The sequence below is a fragment of the Dendrobates tinctorius genome, unplaced genomic scaffold, assembly GCF_039654945.1.
Source record: "Dendrobates tinctorius isolate UK_male_01 unplaced genomic scaffold, ASM3965494v1 ptg000120l, whole genome shotgun sequence".
In the NCBI taxonomy this organism is placed as follows: Eukaryota; Metazoa; Chordata; class Amphibia; order Anura; family Dendrobatidae; genus Dendrobates; species Dendrobates tinctorius.
Window position 1 is genome coordinate 24,553,278 of NW_027361788.1, and position 20,982 is coordinate 24,574,259.

Sequence of the window (20,982 nt, forward strand, 5' to 3'; positions counted from 1 at the left end):
AATGCCGGGCTCTCGGACCAAGCGGTCCAGATAGCAGTGGTAGCATACTACATGCTTCATGCAGCCCTAGACTCAGCAAGAGGTCTAGCGGGGATAGCGGCAAACGCCATTACGATTCGGCGTATCCTCTGGCTGCGAGAATGGAAAGTGGATGCGGCCTCGAAGTCCCTCACGCTTCTTCCGTACCTTACTGGAAGGCTTTTCGGCGAAAAGTTGGACACAATAATAGCCAATGCCACTGGGGGTAAGAGTACCTCTCTCCCTCAACTAAAACCGAAACGAACGTTTAAACGAAGAAACCAGACACGATTCCGATCCTTTCAGAATTCTTTGGGCTGGTCCGTCTCGTGCCCAGCGCAAAACCGTAACCGCTCTCCACGCAGGGGCAACCCACGGACTGCGCAGAGACCGGACAGGACTTGGCAGTCGAAAGCAGGCCAAGCGAAACCCAAGGGAGGAAAACCTCAGAACTTCGCTTCATCATGACTCACGAACTCCGGAAGGCACCCCACCAGTAGGCGGGCGACTTTTACTCTTTCAGCAAGTCTGGCTGCCTATTACAGAAGACAGGTGGGTCAGGGAAATGGTGTCTTCTGGATACAAGAGTTCACTTCCACTCCACCGAACCTGTTCTTCCCCTCTATCCCTCCAACACCATCAGACAAGACTCGTGCCTTCCACCAATCGGTCTCCTCTCTCCTTCAGGCAGGAGTCGTGGTGCCGGTTCCCGCGAACGAAAGATTCCGAGGGTTCTACTCCAATCTGTTCGTAGCTCCCAAGAAAGGAGGCAGCGTTCGGCCCATACTAGACCTAAAACTGCTCAACAAATATGTACGGGTCTGTCATTTCCGCATGGAGTCCCTCCGGTCCATCATTGCATCCATGGAGCAGGGAGAATACCTTGCCTCCATAGACATACAAGACGCATATCTGCACATACCAATTGCTCAAGCCCATCAAAGGCTTCTCAGGTTCGCGGTCAACCAAAACCACTACCAGTTTGTCGCCCTTCCGTTCGGACTCTCCACGGCTCCAAGAACGTTTACCAAGGTCATGGCAGCCACCATGGACGTTCTGCACTCGAGGCATTCTAGTCGTCCCGTACCTGGATGACCTTCTCATCAAGTCTTCCACCTTCAAGGACTGCGAGGTCAGTGTCTCAATCACAGTAGACCCACTGAGTCGTCTGGGATGGTTAGTCAATCTACAGAAATCGTCGACTACCCCGAGTCAGACTCTAACCTTCCTGGGAATGTTATTCGACACCTCCAGGGACAAGACACTGGCCATCCGTCTGGGAGTTCGTACACTACTCCGCAGTCCTCCCCGATCTCTCCGGTTTGCCATGAGTCCTTGGCAGGATGGCAGCAGCAATAGAGGCAGTGCCATTTGCCCAGTTTCACCTCAGGCCTCTTCAACTAGCCATACTCAGATCTTGGGACAGGAATCCCTTCTCCCTCGACAGGGAGTTCCGGTTGACGTCAGCCTGGAGGTTCCTGCATTGGTGGCTCAAGCCAACCTCGCTTGCACGAGGAAAACCCTTTCTCTCAGGTCAATGGAAGGTCCTGACCACCGATGCAAGCCTGACAGGCTGGGGGGCGGTGCACCTACATCACAAGGCACGTGGTCACCAAGGGAAGCGACCTTGCCCATCAATATCCTGGAAATCCGGGCCATCTTCCTGGCACTGAGAGCCTTTCATCACTTACTTGCAGCCTCGCACATACGGATACAGTCGGACAATGCCACGGCTGTGGCATATGTGAATCACCAAGGCGGGACCTGCAGCGCCCAGGCGATGAGAGAAGTGGCACGTATCCTCCACTGGGCGGAAGACACGAGGTCGGTACTCTGCGGTCCACATTCCGGGTGTAGAAAACTGGGAAGCAGACTTCCTCAGCAGGCAAGGAATGGATTCGGGGGAGTGGTCTCTCCATCCCGAGATTTTTTTTTTACCAGATCTGCCAACGCTGGGGAACCCCGGATGTGGACCTAATGGCATCCCATCTCAATGCCAAGGTCTCCAATTTCCTGGCCAGGACACACGACCCGCGGTCGCTCGGAGCGGATGCCCTGGTCCGGGACAGGTCCCAGTTCCAACTCCTGTACATTTTCCCACCCCTCCCCCTGATCTCCAGGGTCGTGAGGGAGTTCCAACCATCCTCATCGCGCCAGATTGGCCCAGACGTACATGGTACGCCGACATCGTTCAACTTACAGCAGACGCCCCCTGGCGTCTACCCGACTGTCACGACCTTCTGTCTCAAGGTCCATTCTACCATCAGAATTCAGGGGCTCTCAATTTGACGGCATGGCCCTTGAAACCTGGATTTTCACTGGAAGTCATTGCGACCATGATCAGGGCAAGGAAGCCAGCCTCCGCCAAGATTTATTATCGTACCTGGAGAGCTTTCTTTTGCTGGTGTGACTCTCGTGGACAAGTCTCACTCCCTTATTCCCTCCCGAAGGTACTAGGTTTTCTTCAATCGGGCCTAGACGCCAAGCTTATCCCTAGGCTCGCTTAAGAGTCAGGTGTCAGCACTCTGTCCTTTTTCAAAGGCGCATTGCTACCAAACCGCAAGTAAGGACTTTCCTCCAGGGAGTTTCCCGATTGGTTCCCCCCCCCCTACAAACGTCCACTGGAAACGTGGGACCTCAATCTGGTCCTGACAGCATTGCAGGCACCACCCTTCGAACCCCTTAAAGAAGTTCCACTCTGCATTCTGTCACAGAAAGTGGTTTTTCTAGTGGCGATCACCTCGTTACGCAGAGTGTCGGAATTGTCAGCACTTTCCTGCAGACGGCCTTTCCTAGCCTTTCACCAGGACAAGGTGGTTCTCCGAACGGTACCATCCTTCCTTCCGAAGGTTGTGTCCACCTTCCACCTAAATGAGGAAATCTCGCTGCCATCCCTTTGTCCGGTTCATAGAGTGGAGAAGGCTCTGCATACGCTTGACCTCGTCAGAGCATTGCGGATTTACGTGTCCAGGTCTGCACCATTCCGGAAGTCTGATTCCCTCTTCCCTCTTCATTCTTCCGGAAGGCGGTCGCAAGGGACTGCCGGCTTCCAAGGCTACCCTTGCCAGGTGGATCAAGTCCACCATACATGAGGCCTACCGACTTAACAGTTCCCCTCTTCTGTCCGGTATCACGGCACACTCTACACGGGCAGTAGGGGCCTCCTGGGCCATTCGGCACCAGGCTTTGGCACAAGTGTGTAAGGCGGCCACTTGGACTAGCCTACACACGTTTACGAAATACTACAGTGTTCATATCCAGTCCTCAGCGGATGCGAGTCTGGGTAGACTGGTTCTGCAGGCGGCAGTGCCCCAAGTTTAGGGACCTGCTAGCACAATATTCGTCCATTGCTTCCCACCCAGGGACTGCTTTGGGACGTCCCATGGTTCTGTGTCCCCCAATGAGGCGACAGAGTAAAGGAGACTTTTGTGTACTCACCGTAAAATCTTTCTCTTCGCCTCTAATTGGGGGACACTGCTCCCACCCTGCTGCCCTTACGGGCCGTTGTTACGGTTGAGTTCTCATATTGTTCTTTGAGCTCGTACATAGTAGCCTTCTTACAGGCATGGTTATGTTTCTGTTATGTTCCTCCTAATGCTTTTGCACAAAACTGGAGAAGGCTGACGCCGTCCAGGGGTGTATACTGCAGAGGAGGAGCCATAGTTAATCTTTTTTCAGATTATGCATCGTGTCGCCTCCTAGTGGACAGCAGCATAACACCCATGGTTCTGTGTCCCCCAATTAGAGGCTAAGAGATTTTACGGTGAGTACACAAAAATCTCCTTTTTTAAGTTGTTTTGCACAGTGTAAATGAGCAAAATTTGAATGCTTCTGCCCAGAGGGTCTCAGCCTGCAACAGGACACTTGGATATCAAGAGTTGAAAATAATAAGGGGTCCAAGATGGCTCCTACGAAGAGCAAGTCCAAAGCTATCCCCCTGGCTGGTGAAAGGTACATGCAGCCGAAAATGGGCAAAGCTGTATATCTGAAGAGGGGGCCGGGATGGAAAAGGAGCCTCGCCTGGAACTGGAGTAGCTGGGCCTCATGGCAAGTGGACATCAGGGATTCAGTAGTCAGCAGGAAAGACCTAAACCTGCTTGAGATTTGACATGAATAGGGAGAGCAGAGAAAACTGCTCCCTCCAAAGAAGGCACAGAAACCTCCCGAAATGCTAGAATTAGTTGCTCCCTGACTATATAAATGGGGGAGGTGTCGGTAAAGGCACCCAGCACTAAATGATAGCCCGCCCACAGAACAAGAGGCCTCCGAGCCAGTGGCTGAGAATTGCCGCATAGAGATGGTGTAGGAAGCCCTATGCAGACACTAACCCATGGAAAGAAGGTCACACAGGCCACCAAATAGATCAGGAAAAACACGTGATACAGGTTGTCTGTCTCCTATGGACATTAAACTTAAACGTGCTACGTCATGTCCAGATGGAGCCAATATTTTATATTCTACCTAGTGTCAGCCTCTTTGTACCAGGGTGTATATCCACCGTTCTGTGTTCCCCAAATGTTATAAACAAGTAAGACATTTGGAAGAATTACATCTTACATTATTACATTACGACCTTTCTTTAGGTTTCGAAGAGGAGAGAAAAAGATCTTAATGTGAAGGACTGAGAAATCTAAGGGCACAGGGAAATGCCATCAAGGGGTTGTTCAGTGATGACTGTAGTACATGAAGGACCACATGTAGTTCCTATTGCACTATTATTCTGATTATTGACAAGTGGTGATTACTTGACGTGTCATGACTGGTAAAGCATGGAGGGTGTCTATTATGCCCAGGGAGCCATCAATGGTGAATCTTAGGCAGGACTATTCTAGGGGAAACTTGCTACTGGACTAGTCCTGCCCCATTAGGATGTGGTGATTGTCAGAATCGGTCCACCACCCTGAGTTTAGTCCTTTTTTTTTTTAAGTCAGCGACTCGCTGAGTGTGAAGTGAAGCATGATGGAAGAGACTTCCAGGCCTTAACGACCTCATGCTTTGTTGAAAGGCTACTGGAGCATGACCCAGGAATGGTTGGACATTCCTGGAGGGAGAGGGGCTTAGAAGGAGAATCCTGGCCTTAATGTGTCAACACACATTTCCACAGACGTTAATCCTTGGGAGGTAGAGAGTTTGGGCAGTGGATTACCCATCTTAATTAGGAATAGTTTGACTGACCTGGATGTTGACTTTCATGATGATCAGGTAATACAGTAGATGATGTTGATACCCTGGGAAAGTGAAGGTGAAGACCGAGGTGCTGTTGATAAACTAAAATGGGAGAGAGGCAAAGTGGTGGTGGCCCGAGTGAAGGAAAGGATGGTGAGGATGTGCATATGTGTCCACGAGCTTCTTCTGTATCATGGATGTGAATACTGAATGAAATGATCCCATGTGGAAGAGTGAACTGTGGCAAAATTCTCAATGCACTTCAAGTCTAGGCATATCGTTCATAGACGACATCCTGTATAGGCACTGGGACAATCATTTTTTGGGTAAGAGAAGCATGGATGGCAAGATAGAGGCTTATGTGGGACAGCTGACTACAAGAAAAGTTCTAGGACCTGTGGAGAGCACTTATACCTTGTTATAGGGGAGTTGGATCTCCTGAAAGCAGTCAAACCTGTGCCTGGGATTTTTACCATTCCTGGGGGACAAAACTAACTTTGGTGCAGACATCTATGCCAATTGAGATGATCCCCTTTTGACATGTAAAGCGCCATGGAATAAATGGCGCTATATAAATGCATAATAATAATAATAATAATAATAATAATCTCCTAAAGAACTGCCAAATAGGTAGATGTCTGGAAAGGAAAGGGCTGTCAAGGATTGCTTACTTTTTTTTTTTTTTTACTTTTTTGAGGCCTTGTTGGCTGCCAAAAATTCACTGGAGAAAGATTGAAATGCCCACTTTTTTTTTTTTTTTTTCCCTCCCTTTGGCACTCTGGCCTTGCCACTCTTCTGATAGCATGGTACATATAATTTAATGTGCAGCTGAAAGGTATTAAAGTGCTCAACTTGTGTTTATTTATTTATTTTTTCCTTCCCATTTTCAGGCAGAAACTAGAGTCAAGTTGAACTACTTGGACCAAATCGCCAAGTTCTGGGAGATCCAGGAGTCGTCATTAAAAATTCCCAACGTAGAGCGAAGAATCCTGGACTTGTACAGCCTCAATAAGGTTGTGTATGCATTCTGTATGTTTTTGCTGCTGGTAGATTTTTAAGCATGGAAGGCCAATATTTTAATAGAAATAAAATTACCACTTTTAAAAATAAACCATATGTGAATATCGTTATGTTGCACTACCTCACGATGACACGTTTTCTTCAATTTGTAGATTGTGCAGGAGGAGGGCGGCTATGAACCGATCTGCAGAGAGAGGAGATGGGCTCGCGTGGCGCAACGCATGGGGTATCCCTCAGGAAAAAACCTTGGCTCCTTGTTGAGGTCCCATTACGAACGTATTATATACCCCTTTCATATGTACCAGTCTGGAGCTAATTTGGTGGTAAGATTTCCAGTGTCCTGTACCAAGGTAGGAAGCTTTTCTACTATCTTTTTTTTTTTTTCCCCTCCCTTATAATGGAAAGTTTTCAAATGCAGGATTGCGGCGAGCGACCACGTTATGACAGTGAAGAGAAAGATAGGGAATACAAACCACATAGTATACCACTGCGGCAGTCTGTGCAGCCCTCCAAAATCACCAGCTACGGACGACGAGCCAAACGCCTGACTCAGGAGGTGAGAATGACTAATGGCAAAGCCCCCATATTGCCTGTCACTCATGTAGTTTCCTCATTGCGCAAATTTGAATTTAATCAATACATTTTATTTCTTTCCTTATGATTTGTTTTCCTTGTCAGGATGGTATGGAGGCTGTGAGGAAGCCTGACCGGCAGGGACTGTTCAGTCTTACTGTTTTTTTATTTTTTTGTTTTTCTTCCCTTGTTCTTGTCATTTCATGCAGGATCCTGACAACTCAGATCCTGCTTCTCAAAGTTCCTCTCGGCCCCCAGAATCATCATCACCATCTTGGGTATATGGTTTTGTGTGTTTTTTTTTTTTTTTCTCATTACATTGCATTGTATATCTGTGTTTCTAATGAGTGTGTGGGAGTCATTATGTTCCAAAAATAACAAACAAAAAAAACAAGCATCGATTGCTCTAGAAAGTCAGTTTATGCTCATCTGCAATAATCGTGAGGAGTTTTGTAGGAATGATCATTAATAGGGAACGCTTTATGCAGCTCCTATAGACTTGGGGGTTAGGGAAGGTATATCCTGTTCGTCTCTAGTACTTTTTAGGTTTGTGGAAAAGATGCAATAATCACTGATTATTCCCTCCCTGATCATCTTTCATTGGGTGATCAGTCACAATTGTTCTTGTCAAGGATCGCTCCGGCAATCATTGGCCCATGTAAATTATCCCTTTAAAAATTATTAACTTTTAAATTTGTGTTCTGTTATAAGAGCTCTTTCTTAACCTTGTACCATTAGTCTTTCGCTCGTGTAAATTTAGTCCTTGGATGCCGCTTTAGTTTACTCTTTCCTCTCTGCCTTGCTTTTTTTTTATTTATTTTTTTTTATAATGATTAAATGTTCTGTTTGTATTTTCTTTTATCCCAAGCCGGAACCCACAGAGGAAGATATAGAAAAGAACCCAGAGTTAAAGAAACTTCAAATTTATGGTGCTGGACCAAAAATGATGGGACTTGGGTTGATGGCAAAAGACAAAAATCTACGGAAGAAAGGTATGTATGCAACATTGCATTCCTCCAAAGGGGATGTATATAAAATTTCATGGTTAATGCATCTAATTATGGTTTAGTTGAGGACCAGAAATTAAAATAAAAATGGTGCTCTTTTTCATGGGTTATATCTGGCACTGCAGCTTGGCCCTATTCACTTGATTCCAGGCATACGTGAGTCATGAACAGCATTACACCATTTCTGGCATCTTTTGTAATTATATACTCTAATGTTTCTCTTGTAGAAAGTGATATTCCAGATTGCCCCCCAACACTGGTGGTTAAGGAAGAGCCTGGTGTGGATTCAAGAGGAGAACCCGGGGAATACCATCCATATATAAAGCGAGAACGGTCCCTCAGCCCTGAACCCTGCACTAAGATGACTATGAGGCTTCGAAGGAATACCAGCAGTTCCCAATTTGTAAGTCCACTGATTGAGTTGCGCACTTTTAAGAAATGAACGCAACAACCCCTGTCCATCCATGTAATGTTAAATGGACTTCTTGGATCCTCCACTCAAGACCCACCTCTCTAAGCCAGATGACAAAGCTTCTCGATGGATGGACGCCATGTACTATTGCAATTGCTTGGTTTCCCTTTTGTGAAATCATCTGCCTGATGTCTGGAGCAAAACTTGTGGTGACAATCACTTCTATAGATTACCTTCCATCAATCTGGGGTTGCCTTTATTTGATTAGAGTGGGCAGCCCCTGACTAGGGACTCTACTAAATATAAGTTATCAGAAGCAAGCAAAAGTGCTCCTACTGCACCCCACCTACACATTCAAATAGGCCTGACTTTCTAGCAAAGTCAGGCCGGAACTTCCTTACATATTCTGGGATCTGCTTTCACAGTGGAATAACAAGCTCTTTCATCTTGAGAGCGTTCATGGAAGCTCTGCATACCGGATCCGACAACCTGGAAGTTTGGGTCTGAATTTGGTAGAAAGTCTGAGATATAATTTTTTTTTTTTTTTTTTTTAGAAAAAGTGAAGGGCAGCTGCAGATTGATGGCCTGTTAGCTCCTCTCCACTTACATTGTGGTCACTTATATTTTGGATACAGGTGGACACCTATGTCTGTAGGATTTGCTCCCGTGGAGACGATGATGAGAAGTTGCTGCTTTGTGATGGATGTGATGACAACTACCACACGTTCTGTTTACTGCCTCCACTACCAGAACCTCCTAAAGGCATTTGGCACTGTCCCAAATGTGTCATGGCCGTAAGTAAAGAAAAAATTGTCTTTCTCTCTCGCTTCATTGGGGAACACAGGAAACCATGGGTGTATCTGTGACTAGTGCTGATGTTTATTTATTTTTATGATTTCCCTGATTTCTAATATGATACAATTTTTCTCTTCCTGTTCTCCTTCAGGAATGTAAAAGGCCTCCTGAAGCTTTTGGGTTTGAACAGGCGACTCGAGAGTATACATTACAAAGCTTCGGCGAAATGGCTGATTCATTCAAAGCGGATTACTTCAACATGCCAGTTCACGTAAGTTTGCACATAGTCTGTAAAAGTGAAATGTTTCCATTGACCTCAATACTCATAATAACCAAACGATATATCTGATATACCCCATCTTTTTGACTCGACCAGTATTATTTTTCTTTACTGTCTGCAGATGGTACCTACAGAGCTGGTGGAGAAGGAGTTCTGGCGCCTGGTGAACAGTATAGAGGAGGATGTGACTGTACAGTACGGAGCAGATATTCACTCCAAGGAATTTGGCAGCGGTTTTCCAATGCTTGATGGCAAATCGGAGTTGACTCCTGAGGAGGCGGTGATTGACACATTTATCTTGCTTATTTCTATTTTACATGTTTTCATGGTTTGGTCTGTTAATCCTCCTTTTTTTTTTTTTTTTTTCTCTTCAGTCATATGCCACAAGTGGATGGAACTTGAATGTTATGCCAATACTGGAGCAATCTGTTCTCTGTCACATCAATGCTGATATATCGGGTATGAAGGTGCCATGGCTCTACGTGGGCATGGTGTTCTCTGCTTTCTGTTGGCACATCGAGGATCATTGGAGCTATTCAATTAACTACCTTCATTGGTAAGTGTCATGGAGACATAAAAGGGGTTTAAATCTACAACCTCAACAATCGTGACTTATTCAGTCACAGTGATATTCACTTTTTTGAAGTTATGTTGAGAGAGATGAAGTAACATCATTTACCACCCCCGATCAGCTGGTTGAAGGGGCTGCATTGCTTTTGTTTACTTGGTACTGCAGATCCATCCCAATCACTTGAATGATGGTGAGCTGCAATGCCATACACGTCACTAAAAAAGGAGCCAGATCGGTTACATAGCACCGTTGATTAAAACAAGTTGATTAATTTCATCCGAGGGTTGGCAGAGGATTAGTAATGAAGTGTATGGGGGATCAAAGTACAACCATAGTGCATGCTCTGACCTAAAGAGTAGATTACCCCTTAATGCTATCTGAACTATCGAACATGATTGTGGATGAAGAGATCTTAGATCTGTTCGATTAACCCAATGGTTTAACTTTTTTTTTATTTTTTTTATTTTTTTATAACTTTGGAGTAAGCCGCTGACTTTCTTTTCCAGGGGAGAGCCCAAGACCTGGTATGGCGTGCCGTCTTCTGCTGCTGAACAGCTCGAAGAAGTTATGAAGAAATTGACTCCAGAACTCTTTGAAAGTCAGCCAGATCTCCTACATCAGTTGGTCACATTAATGAACCCCAACACATTGATGGCACATGGGGTCCCGGTTAGTGATTTATATAATATTTTTTTTTTTTTTTTTTCCTGTAATTTTTCTAGTCACCTTTTCTCGTTCGCCTTATTGGGGGACACAGACCATGGGTGTATGCTGCTGCCACTAGGAGGCTGACACTATGCACAAAAAAAGGTTAGCTCCTCCTCCGCAGTGTACACCCCACCGACCGGCAGGGAATTCCTCAGTTTAGCTTAGTGTCAGTAGGAGGTGGACACGGGTCTTTCATTAGACCCTTATCTACCTCAAGGTGCATCGGTCCTTTTCAGGTTCCGGAGGGATACAGTGTGAAGAGTCACAGCTGTACTCCCACAAAGAGACTATGAGTACGGCGTGTACTGCCACCCCGTATCCTCATAGGTCTCTACGGCAGGACCAAGAGCTCAGCACGGATGCGTGCCAGCGATCCAGATGGTCCTCGCTCCCCGTCTCCCACCCACTCGCCCACCAGAGCCTGTCGGTCTGGATGAGACGCGGACACTACAGAAGACAGACAGCGTGGGATATTGAGGTACCTTTATAGAATGCCAGACGGAGGTAAGTATGGGGGCCGAGTCACGTCCTCCTCATCCCTAGATGGGCATCTCGGCGGCTCCAGTCTTATTCAAAGCGGCCACTGCGGCCGCCGCAATTCCTCCTGGCCCTGGCGTCAGAAGGGGCCTTGCCCGGCGTTTTTCCCCCCGCCTTCAGTCCTGGGCCCAGCAGATGGCAGCGGCGCTCTGCAGAGCGATTGCCGCGGCAGCGCTGCGGGACCTCCGCGCCGCCCCGCGCTGACAGGCGGTCGCCGCTATTAATTTAGGCCCCGGCTTCATTTCGGGCCTTCTTCTGCGTCGCGGCCACGCCCTCCGCCCCTTTCTTCTATGCGGGCTTCTCTCCTGCCCGTTCCAGGCCCTCCCACCGCCTCCTTCTTGCACCCCAGCCTATTCTTGGCCAGCGGGCGGTGCCTCCTTCAGCCTGGCAGTTGACGCTGCCCTTCTTCCCCTGGAAGCGTGCGTTTTTCCCATTCCTCTAAGGCGGTCGCCATCTTCCCAGCCTGTCAGCCGGACGCCGTTCTGTCAGCCGGATATCGCTCTCTGGGCCTGTCAGCCGGATTTCGCTCTGAGCTGCAGACAAGCCGGATAGCATTGTCTCTGGGACACCGGACTGTGAGTCAGCGCTACTGACACCCTCCTCTGCCTTCTGTCCCCCAACCTTCCGGCACTACCTCAGTTATCACTATGTCTAACTCTAAATCTGTTCGTGCCCGCTCTACGGCTCCCTCCTGCACTCTAGTCAAGTACTTTGCGTGCTCTTCTTGCAATCGCAAACTTCCCTCAGGTCAGTCCACTCCCCTCTGCCTGGACTGTAGCAATCCAATTCAGCCTGACGCCTCCCATGAGCAATCTATGGCCCCATGTGAGAGTGAACCCCCCCCCCCCCCCCCATGCCTGGCTGGGCTTCATCTCTTTCTCAATCAGTGGCAGACCTCACCAGGGTGTCTCAGTTCCTGGTAGCCGCTCTGGATTAGTTGCCCCTGGATACTTCTGCAGGGTCCAGCAGGTCTCGAGATTCCGTCTGAGTCAGCCAGCGTTAGTCGCAAAAGACCCAGGCAGGATCTCCAGCCGGAATCCTCCCCTCGTCCCATCTCACCGCATAGTCCGTCTCGGCAGCCTCCTTCCTGGGCCTCCTCTCCCGAGTCAGGTGAAGCGTTCTCGGACAGGTCTTCTGAGGGAATTTTAGAGCTGGATTCGGACCAGGATGCGAACATGAAGGTTACGGTGCAGAACCTCATTGCAGCTATTCACCAGACCTTCGAGATTGCTGACCCCCCTGCGAAATCCTCAGATCAGGAGGTTTCGTTCAGACGGGCGGAAACACCCTCCAGGGTATTTCCTTTCCATTCCGACTTTGGAAAGATTTTTTACCAGGGAAAGACAAGATCCGACCAGACTCTTTCAAAGAGGAAAGCGTCTTGGCGTACTGTACCCGTTTGCTAAAGAGCTCACGGACAACTGGGCTGCTTCTCCCTCTGTGGACCCGCCCGTGTCCAGACTTTCTAATAACACGGTTCTCCCGCTTTCAGGCGTGGCGGCTCTAAAGGATTCTAATGATAGGATTATAAAATCCCTAGCTAAGTCCGCCTTCGAAGCGGCTTCAGCGGCGGTATGTCCAAACTTTGCTTCGTCTTGGGCAGCAAAAGCCATAGCTACTTGGGCAGAGGATCTTCGTCAGGGCATCCTAGATAAAGCACAACCAGAGCGATTGGCTGATCTCGCCAATCAGATTTCCCATGCGGGGGATTATCTGCTTTCTGCTTCTTTGGATGCCGCATCCTGCGCGGTTCAGGCGGCAAGCAACGTTGTGGCAATCCGACGTACAATTTGGCTCAAGGCCTGGCAGGCGGACTTGTCTTCTAAGAAGTCTCTTACTAATATGCCTTTTCAGGGAGTACGCCTCTTTGGTTCCCAATTGGACCAGATTATTAAGGACGCCACCGGAAGCACGAGTTCCCTTCTCCCTCAGTCTAATCCTCGCAGACCTCCACTAAGGCGTCAGTTTCGACCCTTTTGGGCTTTCCGCCGTTTCAATACGGCGGAGAACCCATCCAACCAACAAAGACCGCAGGCGCGCCAAGATAGAAAGTTTCCTTCAGACCCACTCCTTCCTGGTGATCCCACTCTTCCCAGGGCAGATCATCCAGGTCTGGACGGTCTACATCTGCATGACTATCGTTGGACTCCCGAGGGTCCCTTCCGATTGGGAGGTCGACTTCTCTTCAGGGACGTTTGGCTGGCCTCAGTAGAGGACGCTTGGGTCAGGGAGATTGTATCGTCAGGATACAAGATAGAGTTCGTTTCTCTTCCACCGAATCGTTTCTTCGAATCCCGTCCTCCAAAGGATCCAGCCTTGATTCCGGGGTTCTTTACGGCCATCACCTCTCTCCTCAGTTCCGGGGTGATTGTTCCCGTTCCCGTCTCGGAGCGGTTCACAGGATTTTATTCAAACCTTTTTGTGGTGCCGAAAAAAGGCGGGCGGTCCGACCCATCTTGGATCTCAAGCTTCTCAACAAGAGAGTACATCTTCGCCACTTTCGGATGGAGTCGGTTTGTTTGGTAATCGCTTCCATGGAGGAGCAGGAATTCATGTGTTCAATAGACATCCAAGATGCCTATGTACATGTTCCCATATTCTCCGGACATCAGAAGTTCCTGCGGTTTGCGATTCGCCAGGAACATTACCAGTTCGTCGCGCTGCCCTTCGGTCTCGCCACCGCACCCAGAGTCTTCACGAAGATCATGGCTGCACTGATGGCCTTGTTGAGGATCAGAGGTCTCGTTCTTTTTCCGTACCTCGACGATATTCTGATCAAAGCTTCCTCTTTTCAACAGGCTCGCCTAAGTTTGACGATTGTCCTAGACACCCTTTCCAATTTCGGGTGGATCGTCAACAGGAAAAAGTCTTGTCTGATTCCTTCTCAACGTCTTGTGTTTCTGGGCCTACTGTTCGACACGCGTCGGTCAAGGGTCTTTCTCCCACGAGAGAAGATTCTTTCCCTGAAGCAGGATGTACGATCGCTGCAGACCACACGATTTCCGTCCCTCCGAACAGCTATGAGGGTCCTGGGAAAGATGGTGGCGGCGATAGAGGCAGTTCCCTTTGCCCAATTTCACGCCAGACCTCTCCAGCACGCCATTCTGTCGAGGTGCAACAGGTCGGCTCTGTCCCTGGATCGCCCTGTACGTCTTTCATGCCGGGTCAAGCGGTCACTCAACTGGTGGTTGACGTCACCTCTTATCCACTTTTGTCGGTTTTTTCTTTCCATTCACTGGCAGATTGTAACAACGGATGCCAGCCTCCTCGGCTGGGGTGCAGTGTTCCGCCATCACACTGTTCAGGGTCGTTGGTCGACTCAGGAATCAGCTCTGCCGATCAACGTCCTAGAGATACGAGCGATCCATCTGGCTCTCGTCCACTGGGAAAGGCTCCTCAGGGGCCTGCCGGTCCGGATTCAGACAGACAATGCCGCAGCGGTGGCATATGTCAGCCGCCAAGGAGGGACACGGAGTGTCTCAGCCCTGGCAGAAGTGTCCAAGATCCTTCAGTGGGCAGAGATTTCGGTACCGATAATCTCCGCGGTACACATTCCCGGCGTAGACAACTGGGCCGCCGACTTTCTCAGCCATGAGGGTCTCGCGGCAGGAGAGTGGTCCCTACATCCAGAGGTTTTTCTTCAGCTCTGCAGTCGTTGGGGAACCCCGGACGTAGATCTGCTAGCTTCTCGCCTCAACAGGAAGGTCCCACAGTTTGTATCCAGAGCTCGAGATCCTCTTGCAGTGGGCGCCGACGCTCTGGCCATTCCTTGGTCACATTTAGAGCTTCCCTACCTGTTTCCTCCCCTGCCTCTTCTTCCCAAGCTGTTGAAGAAGATCAAAGCAGAAGGAATTCCAGTCATTCTCATCGCCCCGAATTGGCCCAGAAGGTCTTGGTTCGCGGACATTGTTAACCTTCTCGCGGACACCCCCTGGAAGCTTCCAGACAGGGCAGATCTGCTGTCTCAAGGTCCGATTTGCCGCTCAATTTAACGGCGTGGCTGTTGAGACCGAGGTTTTGAAACGAGCAGGATTCTCCGGTCGTGTAATTCATTCCATGATTTACTACCGTACTTGGAAGGCCTATTTCACTTGGTGTGAGGCCAATAACATCGCGCCTATGTGCTTTTCGCTCCCTTCCGTTCTGGCGTTTCTTCAGGCAGGGCTGGATGCGGGGCTTGCTCTCAGTTCCTTGAAGGGTCAAGTTTTGGCACTGTCCATTTTATTTCAGAAGACTTTGGCCTCCCGCCCTCAGGTCAAAACCTTTCAGGGCGTGGCTCACACGGCTCCTCCGTATCGAGCGCCCGTGGATCCATGGGATCTTAATCTGGTTCTTGACGTTCTGCAAGGTTCTCCCTTTGAACCTCTCAGAGAAGTCTCCCTTTCCCTTCTCTCCTGGAAGGTAGCCTTTCTGGTGGCCATCACCTCCATCTGGCGCGTGTCGGAATTGGCGGCTCTTTCTTGCCGCTCTCCTTTTCTGGTACTTCACCAGGACAAGGTAGTTCTGCGGCCTCCGCCCGATTTTCTTCCGAAGGTGGTGTCCTCCCTTCACCTCAATGAGGATATTGTTCTGCCGTCCTTCTGTCCGAGTCCAATTCACCCTCGGGAGCGGTCCCTGAACAAGCTGGATCTGGTCAGGGCGATGAGTCTATCTGTCTAGGACGTCTTCCTTGCGAAAGACAGACTCTCTTTTCGTCATTCCAGATGGGGCGCGGAAAGGTCACCCGGCTTCCAAAGCTACTATTGCTCGCTGGATCAGATCGGCAATTTTGGAGGCCTACCGGGTTAAGCATCGAGTGGCCCCTCCGGGGATCAGAGCGCACTCTACCCGGGCAGTGGGTGCTTCCTGGGCGGTACGCCACAGAGCCTCCGCGCTGCAGCTTTGCAAAGCTGCAACCTGGTCTTCGGTTCACACGTTTGTGAAATTCTACAGGGTCCACACCTACGCTTCGGCGGACGCCAGCCTAGGTAGAAGGATTCTGCAGGCAGCGGTGGTGAGTCCACTGGCCTGATGGAAGTTTGTTTCCCACCCCAGGGACTGCTTTGGGACGTCCCATGGTCTCTGTGTCCCCCAATAAGGCGAACGAGAAAACAGGATTTTTGGGTTGCTTACCGTAAAATCTGTTTCTCGGAGCCTTCATTGGGGGACACAGCACCCTCCCATGTTCTACAACTCCTGTTCTTACTTTGGTTGATTTGGTTACAGTTGAGTTGTTTGAAAACAGAACAATCTATTCTGTTACTTCTACTGCTTTCTCACTAACTGAGGAATTCCCTGCCGGTCGGTGGGGTGTACGCTGCGGAGGAGGAGCTAACCTTTTTTTGTGCATAGTGTCAGCCTCCTAGTGGCAGCAGCATACACCCATGGTCTCTGTGTCCCCCAATGAAGGCTCCGAGAAACAGTTTTACGGTAAGCAACCCAAAAATCCTGTTTTATTCTGCAATCACTAATCATGTTAAATTGTCGTCCTCCCTTAGGTCGTGCGGACAAACCAGTGTGCTGGAGAGTTCGTCATTACCTTTCCTAGAGCTTATCACAGCGGCTTCAATCAGGGTTACAACTTTGCTGAGGCAGTCAACTTCTGCACAGCTGACTGGGTGAGTGGATCATTAAAATGTTTTCAGGCTAAAGCCACGTACTGTTAGCGCATGGTCATAGTAAAAGGCAGCAGACTTCTAACAGGGCTCATGGCAGGTGCCAGCCACGATTTGCCAATTAAAAGTCTGCCTAGGTATATCCAGGTCCATCTTACTGACCTGTCTGTCAAACTTCTAGCTCACTGCTGGCCGAAAGTGTATCGAGCATTATCGGAGGCTCCGTCGATACTGCGTTTTCTCACACGAGGAGCTAATTTGCAAGATGGCTGCGTGTCCTGAAAGATTGGACCTGACGTTGGCTGCTGCAGTGCACAAGGAGATGCTTATTCTGGTGCAAGAAGAACGGAGGCTCCGCAAGTCCCTGATGGAGCTAGGGATTACAGAAGCAGAGCGGGAAGCATTTGAGTTGCTCCCTGACGATGAACGGCAATGTCAGAAGTGCAAGACGACCTGCTTTCTATCTGCATTGGCATGCTATAACTGCCCGCAGGGCCTTGTGTGCTTGTATCACATTGAGGACCTGTGCCAGTGCCCACCAGCTCGTCAGTATCTCAGGTAAGACTGGAACTATGGAGACAAATTCACAGAACCCTGATCTAGAGACATCAGTATTTTGCCGCTGCTGAACTGTGCGAACTGACTCCTATCTGCCCGCAAACCTGGCACTTTTTTTTTCTTTATCGCTTCATTGGGGGACACAGGTAACCATGGATGTATGCTGCTGTCGCTAGAAGGCTGACACTAGGCAAAAAAAAGGAAAAAATGGCTCCTCCCCAGCAGTATACACCCACCAGCAGACACCAAGAACCTCAGTTTATGCTTGGTGTCTGTAGGAGGCGGACCTGGATCTGATCCCAGATCTGCATTTTTCCTTTTCAGGTATCTTGTGTTTTATTAATCTTTTTTCCTTTTGTTTTTCAGGTTCTTCATCTTCACGGCAATAAGGTGTAAATTCTCACCCTGTTTTCCCACACTTATGCAACTGAGAGAGCAGTGTGGTGTCACTTGCATCGCCCACTCTCAGACTCACAGGCAGGACCTTATCCCCTGTCACCTTTACAGGTGTTTCAGGGTGATTTCTGGTGGCCGGTCCTTTGCCTATTCCCCACCTCACCTCTCTCCTCAGAGAGGGTTGAGGAAGACAGTGGTCACCAGCGGTGGCCTCCCCCTTGTTAGGGGTTGATGCCGTCTTCTGCACCATTCGGAGACTGTGCGGGAAGGAGGATCCCTGTTCCCAGCGACACTCTACCACCCGAGGGCTCCTGATGCGATCCTCATCGGTGAAGAGGACCGTGGACACCTGGTAGCTATTCCCCCCCCCCCCCCCCCTTAGTGGCGCATGGCACCTTCCCTTAGCTGGGGACAGGCTGGCATGTTCCTTGTACAGCCCCGGTCACTGTCGATCCCATGGTCTTGCCAAGTCAATAGGACTCGCCGGTCTCCCCGCTGCGCGTCTGAATTGTGCGCCTCTTTTCGGCGCCTCCTCCCGCCAATACACTCCTCCCCGATGATTCTCCAATCAGAGGGGCACCTTCTTTCTTGCTGGCTGGCTTATTCTGGCTGGACACGTGTCAGCCAATCAGCTCTCTGCTTTTTCACCGGCCGGCGTTTCTCGGCCATGCCGCGCGTATTCATTTCTCCTATCGTCGGATCCCCTTCTCCCAGCCGGGAGCTGGGACACCCACCCCCCCCCCCCCCCCCCACCCCCGCGGGGGGACCAATCACGGGCACTTTGTTTGGCCGGCCAGCAGATCCTCTGGGCTGGCCACGCCCCCCCCCCCCCCGGCGTGCCAGTTAATCACAGTCACACTTTCATTTTTTTACTGTCCGGCAGCTTAGCCACGCCCACCACTCCGCATCATGCTGGTTTCAGCGTGGCCAGCCGCCGGCACTCGGACCAGAGCGTTGGGCTACATGTATTTCTATGCAGCCGCGTGCTGCGGTCCCAGTGCCGGCGGCAGTGCAAGGTTTTCATGCGAGAGACTTCGACGAGAATCGTGCGAGTCTCTCTCAAGTGAGTATGAGCCCTAATCCTGGTAGCTTCAGACTGGCCAAGGCGACCTTGGTATTCGGAGCTGGTAAACTTGCGTTCGGACGCCCCCTAGAGGCTTCCAGAAAGTCCAGATCTCACAAGGCCCCCTCTTCCACCAGAGTTCTCAGTCTGAGTTTAACTGCGTGGCCGTTGAGGCTGCAGTGCTGAAGGAGGCTGGTTTTTCTCACCAGGTCATTCAGACCATGATTCGGGCGAGAAAACCAGCATCCTCGCGCATCTACCACAGATGTTGGATGGTGTAAGGAGAACAACATGCTTCCAATGTCCTTTTCCCTGCCTTCCATCCTTGGGTTTCTTTAAGCGGGTCTCGACTCTGGTCTATTGCTCAGTACCCTTAAAGGTCAGGTTTCTGCTCTGTCAATCCTTTTCCAGAGGGATCTGGCTTCCCCTTCCCAAGTGAAGACCTTTCTTCAGGGTGTTGCCCACCTGGCACCACCTTACCATCCTCCGATCGAATAATGGGATCTGAATCTCGTTCTCGGTGCTCTCAAACGTGCGCCTTTTGAGCCCATTCAAGATATTTAGTTTTCTTTCCTATCATGGAAGGTTGCCTTCCTAATCGCCATTACGTCTATCAAGAGGGTTTCTGAGTTAGCAGCATTATCTTGTCGTTCTCCATTCCTGATTCTACATCAGGACAAGGTAGTTCTCAGACCGGTTCCTACCTTTCTTCTCAATGTGGTCTTGGCTTTTCACATCAATGAAAACATTGTCCTCCCTTCTCTGTCCTTCTGTGGTTCATCCCCTGGAGAAGTCCCTTCACAAGCTGAATTTGGTCAGACCTATTCGAGTCTATCTTTCAAGGACTGCCTCCTTTCATCATTCCTATTCCCTATTTGGCTTCTCTGAAGGTCGTCGAAAGGGGCTACCAGCTTTTAAGTCTACCATCGTCCGTTGGATTAGTTCGGCGATTATTGGAGGCTTACCGCGTTCAGGGCAAACAGCCTCCTCTGGGAGTGAGGGCTCACTCCACCCAGGCCGTGGGGGCTTCCTGGGCTGTTCATCACCAGGCGTCGGCCTTACAGATTTGCAAGGCCACGACATGGTCGTCCTTGTACATTTTTGTGAGGTTTTACAGGGTTCATACCCAGGCCTCGTCTGATGCATTCTTGGGTCGGAAGGTACTGCAGGTGGCAGTTGTGCACCTGCCTACCTAAGTCCATTTTCTTTGCATTCTTTCTGTTCCCACCCTTGGGACTGCTTTTGGATGACCCATGGTTACCTGTGTCCCCCATAGAAGCTATAAAGAGAGGAATTTTTTGTACTTGCCATAAAATTTTTCTTGGAGCCTTCATTGGGGGGACAGCACAAACTGTTTATACTCCTTTTTGGTCCTACGTGCCTTTTGTTGGGTTGGTACATAGGTTGAGTTCTGGCTGCTTCTCCTACTGCTTTTACACCAACTGAGGTTCTTGGTGCCTGTCGGTGGGTGGATACTGCTGGGGAGGAGCTATTTTTCCCTTTTTTTTTTTTTTTTTTTTGCCTAGTGTCAGCCTCTTAACGACAGCAGCATACACCCATGGTTACCTGTGTCCCCCAAATGAAGGCTCCAAGAAAGATTTTACGGTGAGCACCAAAAATAGCTTTCTCTTTGGTCTCATTGGGGGACACAGGAACTGTGGGTGTGTGCTGCTGTCACTAGAAGGTTGACACTATGCCATGAAAAAAATGTTAACGCCGCCTCCGCAGTATACACCCCTCCGACCGGCTGTAGGACAATCAGTTTTGCTTAGTGTCAGCAGGAGGTGGACAGGGGTCTCACGCAGTCCCATGCCTACCTCAATGTGCGTCGTTCCTTTTCAGGTAGCCATGGAGGGTTACAGAGTAGATCTGCTACATCTGTATTCCCACACTTGGATTATGAGTACGGCGTGTACTGCCACCCCGTATCCTCATAATCCCACTGGCAGGACCCTAACACAGGACTCGTGTTCAGGTGGCCGCTCCTGGTCCTAACCTTTGTTTCCCATCACTCGCCCGCCAGAGCCTGATGATCGAGAGAGACGCCCTGCAGAAAAGATTTGGGACAGCAATCTTTTCATGCAGATAACTGACCCCTGTTACGGGGTGAACTGGAGGTAAGAGGCTGCAGCGTCTTATATTCCGCTCACCAGCCGCCCTAGGCTGAATGTGACCGCTCTAATCAGCGCTCAGGCTTGCAGCCCATGGCTCTATATTTAGTTTAAGAGCCAACACTTACTTTAAAGCACGCAGCTGAGTGCAACACGGTTCCAGCCTCCTCCCG

The 20,982-nt window shown here is 49.7% G+C and overlaps 1 protein-coding gene across 2 annotated transcripts in view; it reads left to right on the forward strand.

Moving 5' to 3' along the window:
- Positions 1 to 20,982, forward strand: part of KDM5C (lysine demethylase 5C) — a 50,215-nt gene that overhangs the window by 10,090 nt on the left and 19,143 nt on the right. The window contains exons 4-16 of one of the 2 annotated variants that reach the window (XM_073590956.1): positions 6,075 to 6,197; positions 6,357 to 6,527; positions 6,623 to 6,760; positions 6,987 to 7,055; positions 7,646 to 7,769; positions 8,012 to 8,187; positions 8,832 to 8,990; positions 9,143 to 9,262; positions 9,393 to 9,551; positions 9,646 to 9,827; positions 10,349 to 10,511; positions 16,565 to 16,684; positions 16,863 to 17,239. In XM_073590956.1, coding sequence (XP_073447057.1) covers positions 6,075 to 6,197; positions 6,357 to 6,527; positions 6,623 to 6,760; positions 6,987 to 7,055; positions 7,646 to 7,769; positions 8,012 to 8,187; positions 8,832 to 8,990; positions 9,143 to 9,262; positions 9,393 to 9,551; positions 9,646 to 9,827; positions 10,349 to 10,511; positions 16,565 to 16,684; positions 16,863 to 17,239 — 2,081 coding nt within the window. The remainder of the gene's footprint in view (positions 1 to 6,074; positions 6,198 to 6,356; positions 6,528 to 6,622; positions 6,761 to 6,986; positions 7,056 to 7,645; positions 7,770 to 8,011; positions 8,188 to 8,831; positions 8,991 to 9,142; positions 9,263 to 9,392; positions 9,552 to 9,645; positions 9,828 to 10,348; positions 10,512 to 16,564; positions 16,685 to 16,862; positions 17,240 to 20,982) is intronic. The other variant, XM_073590957.1, reaches the window with a different exon arrangement.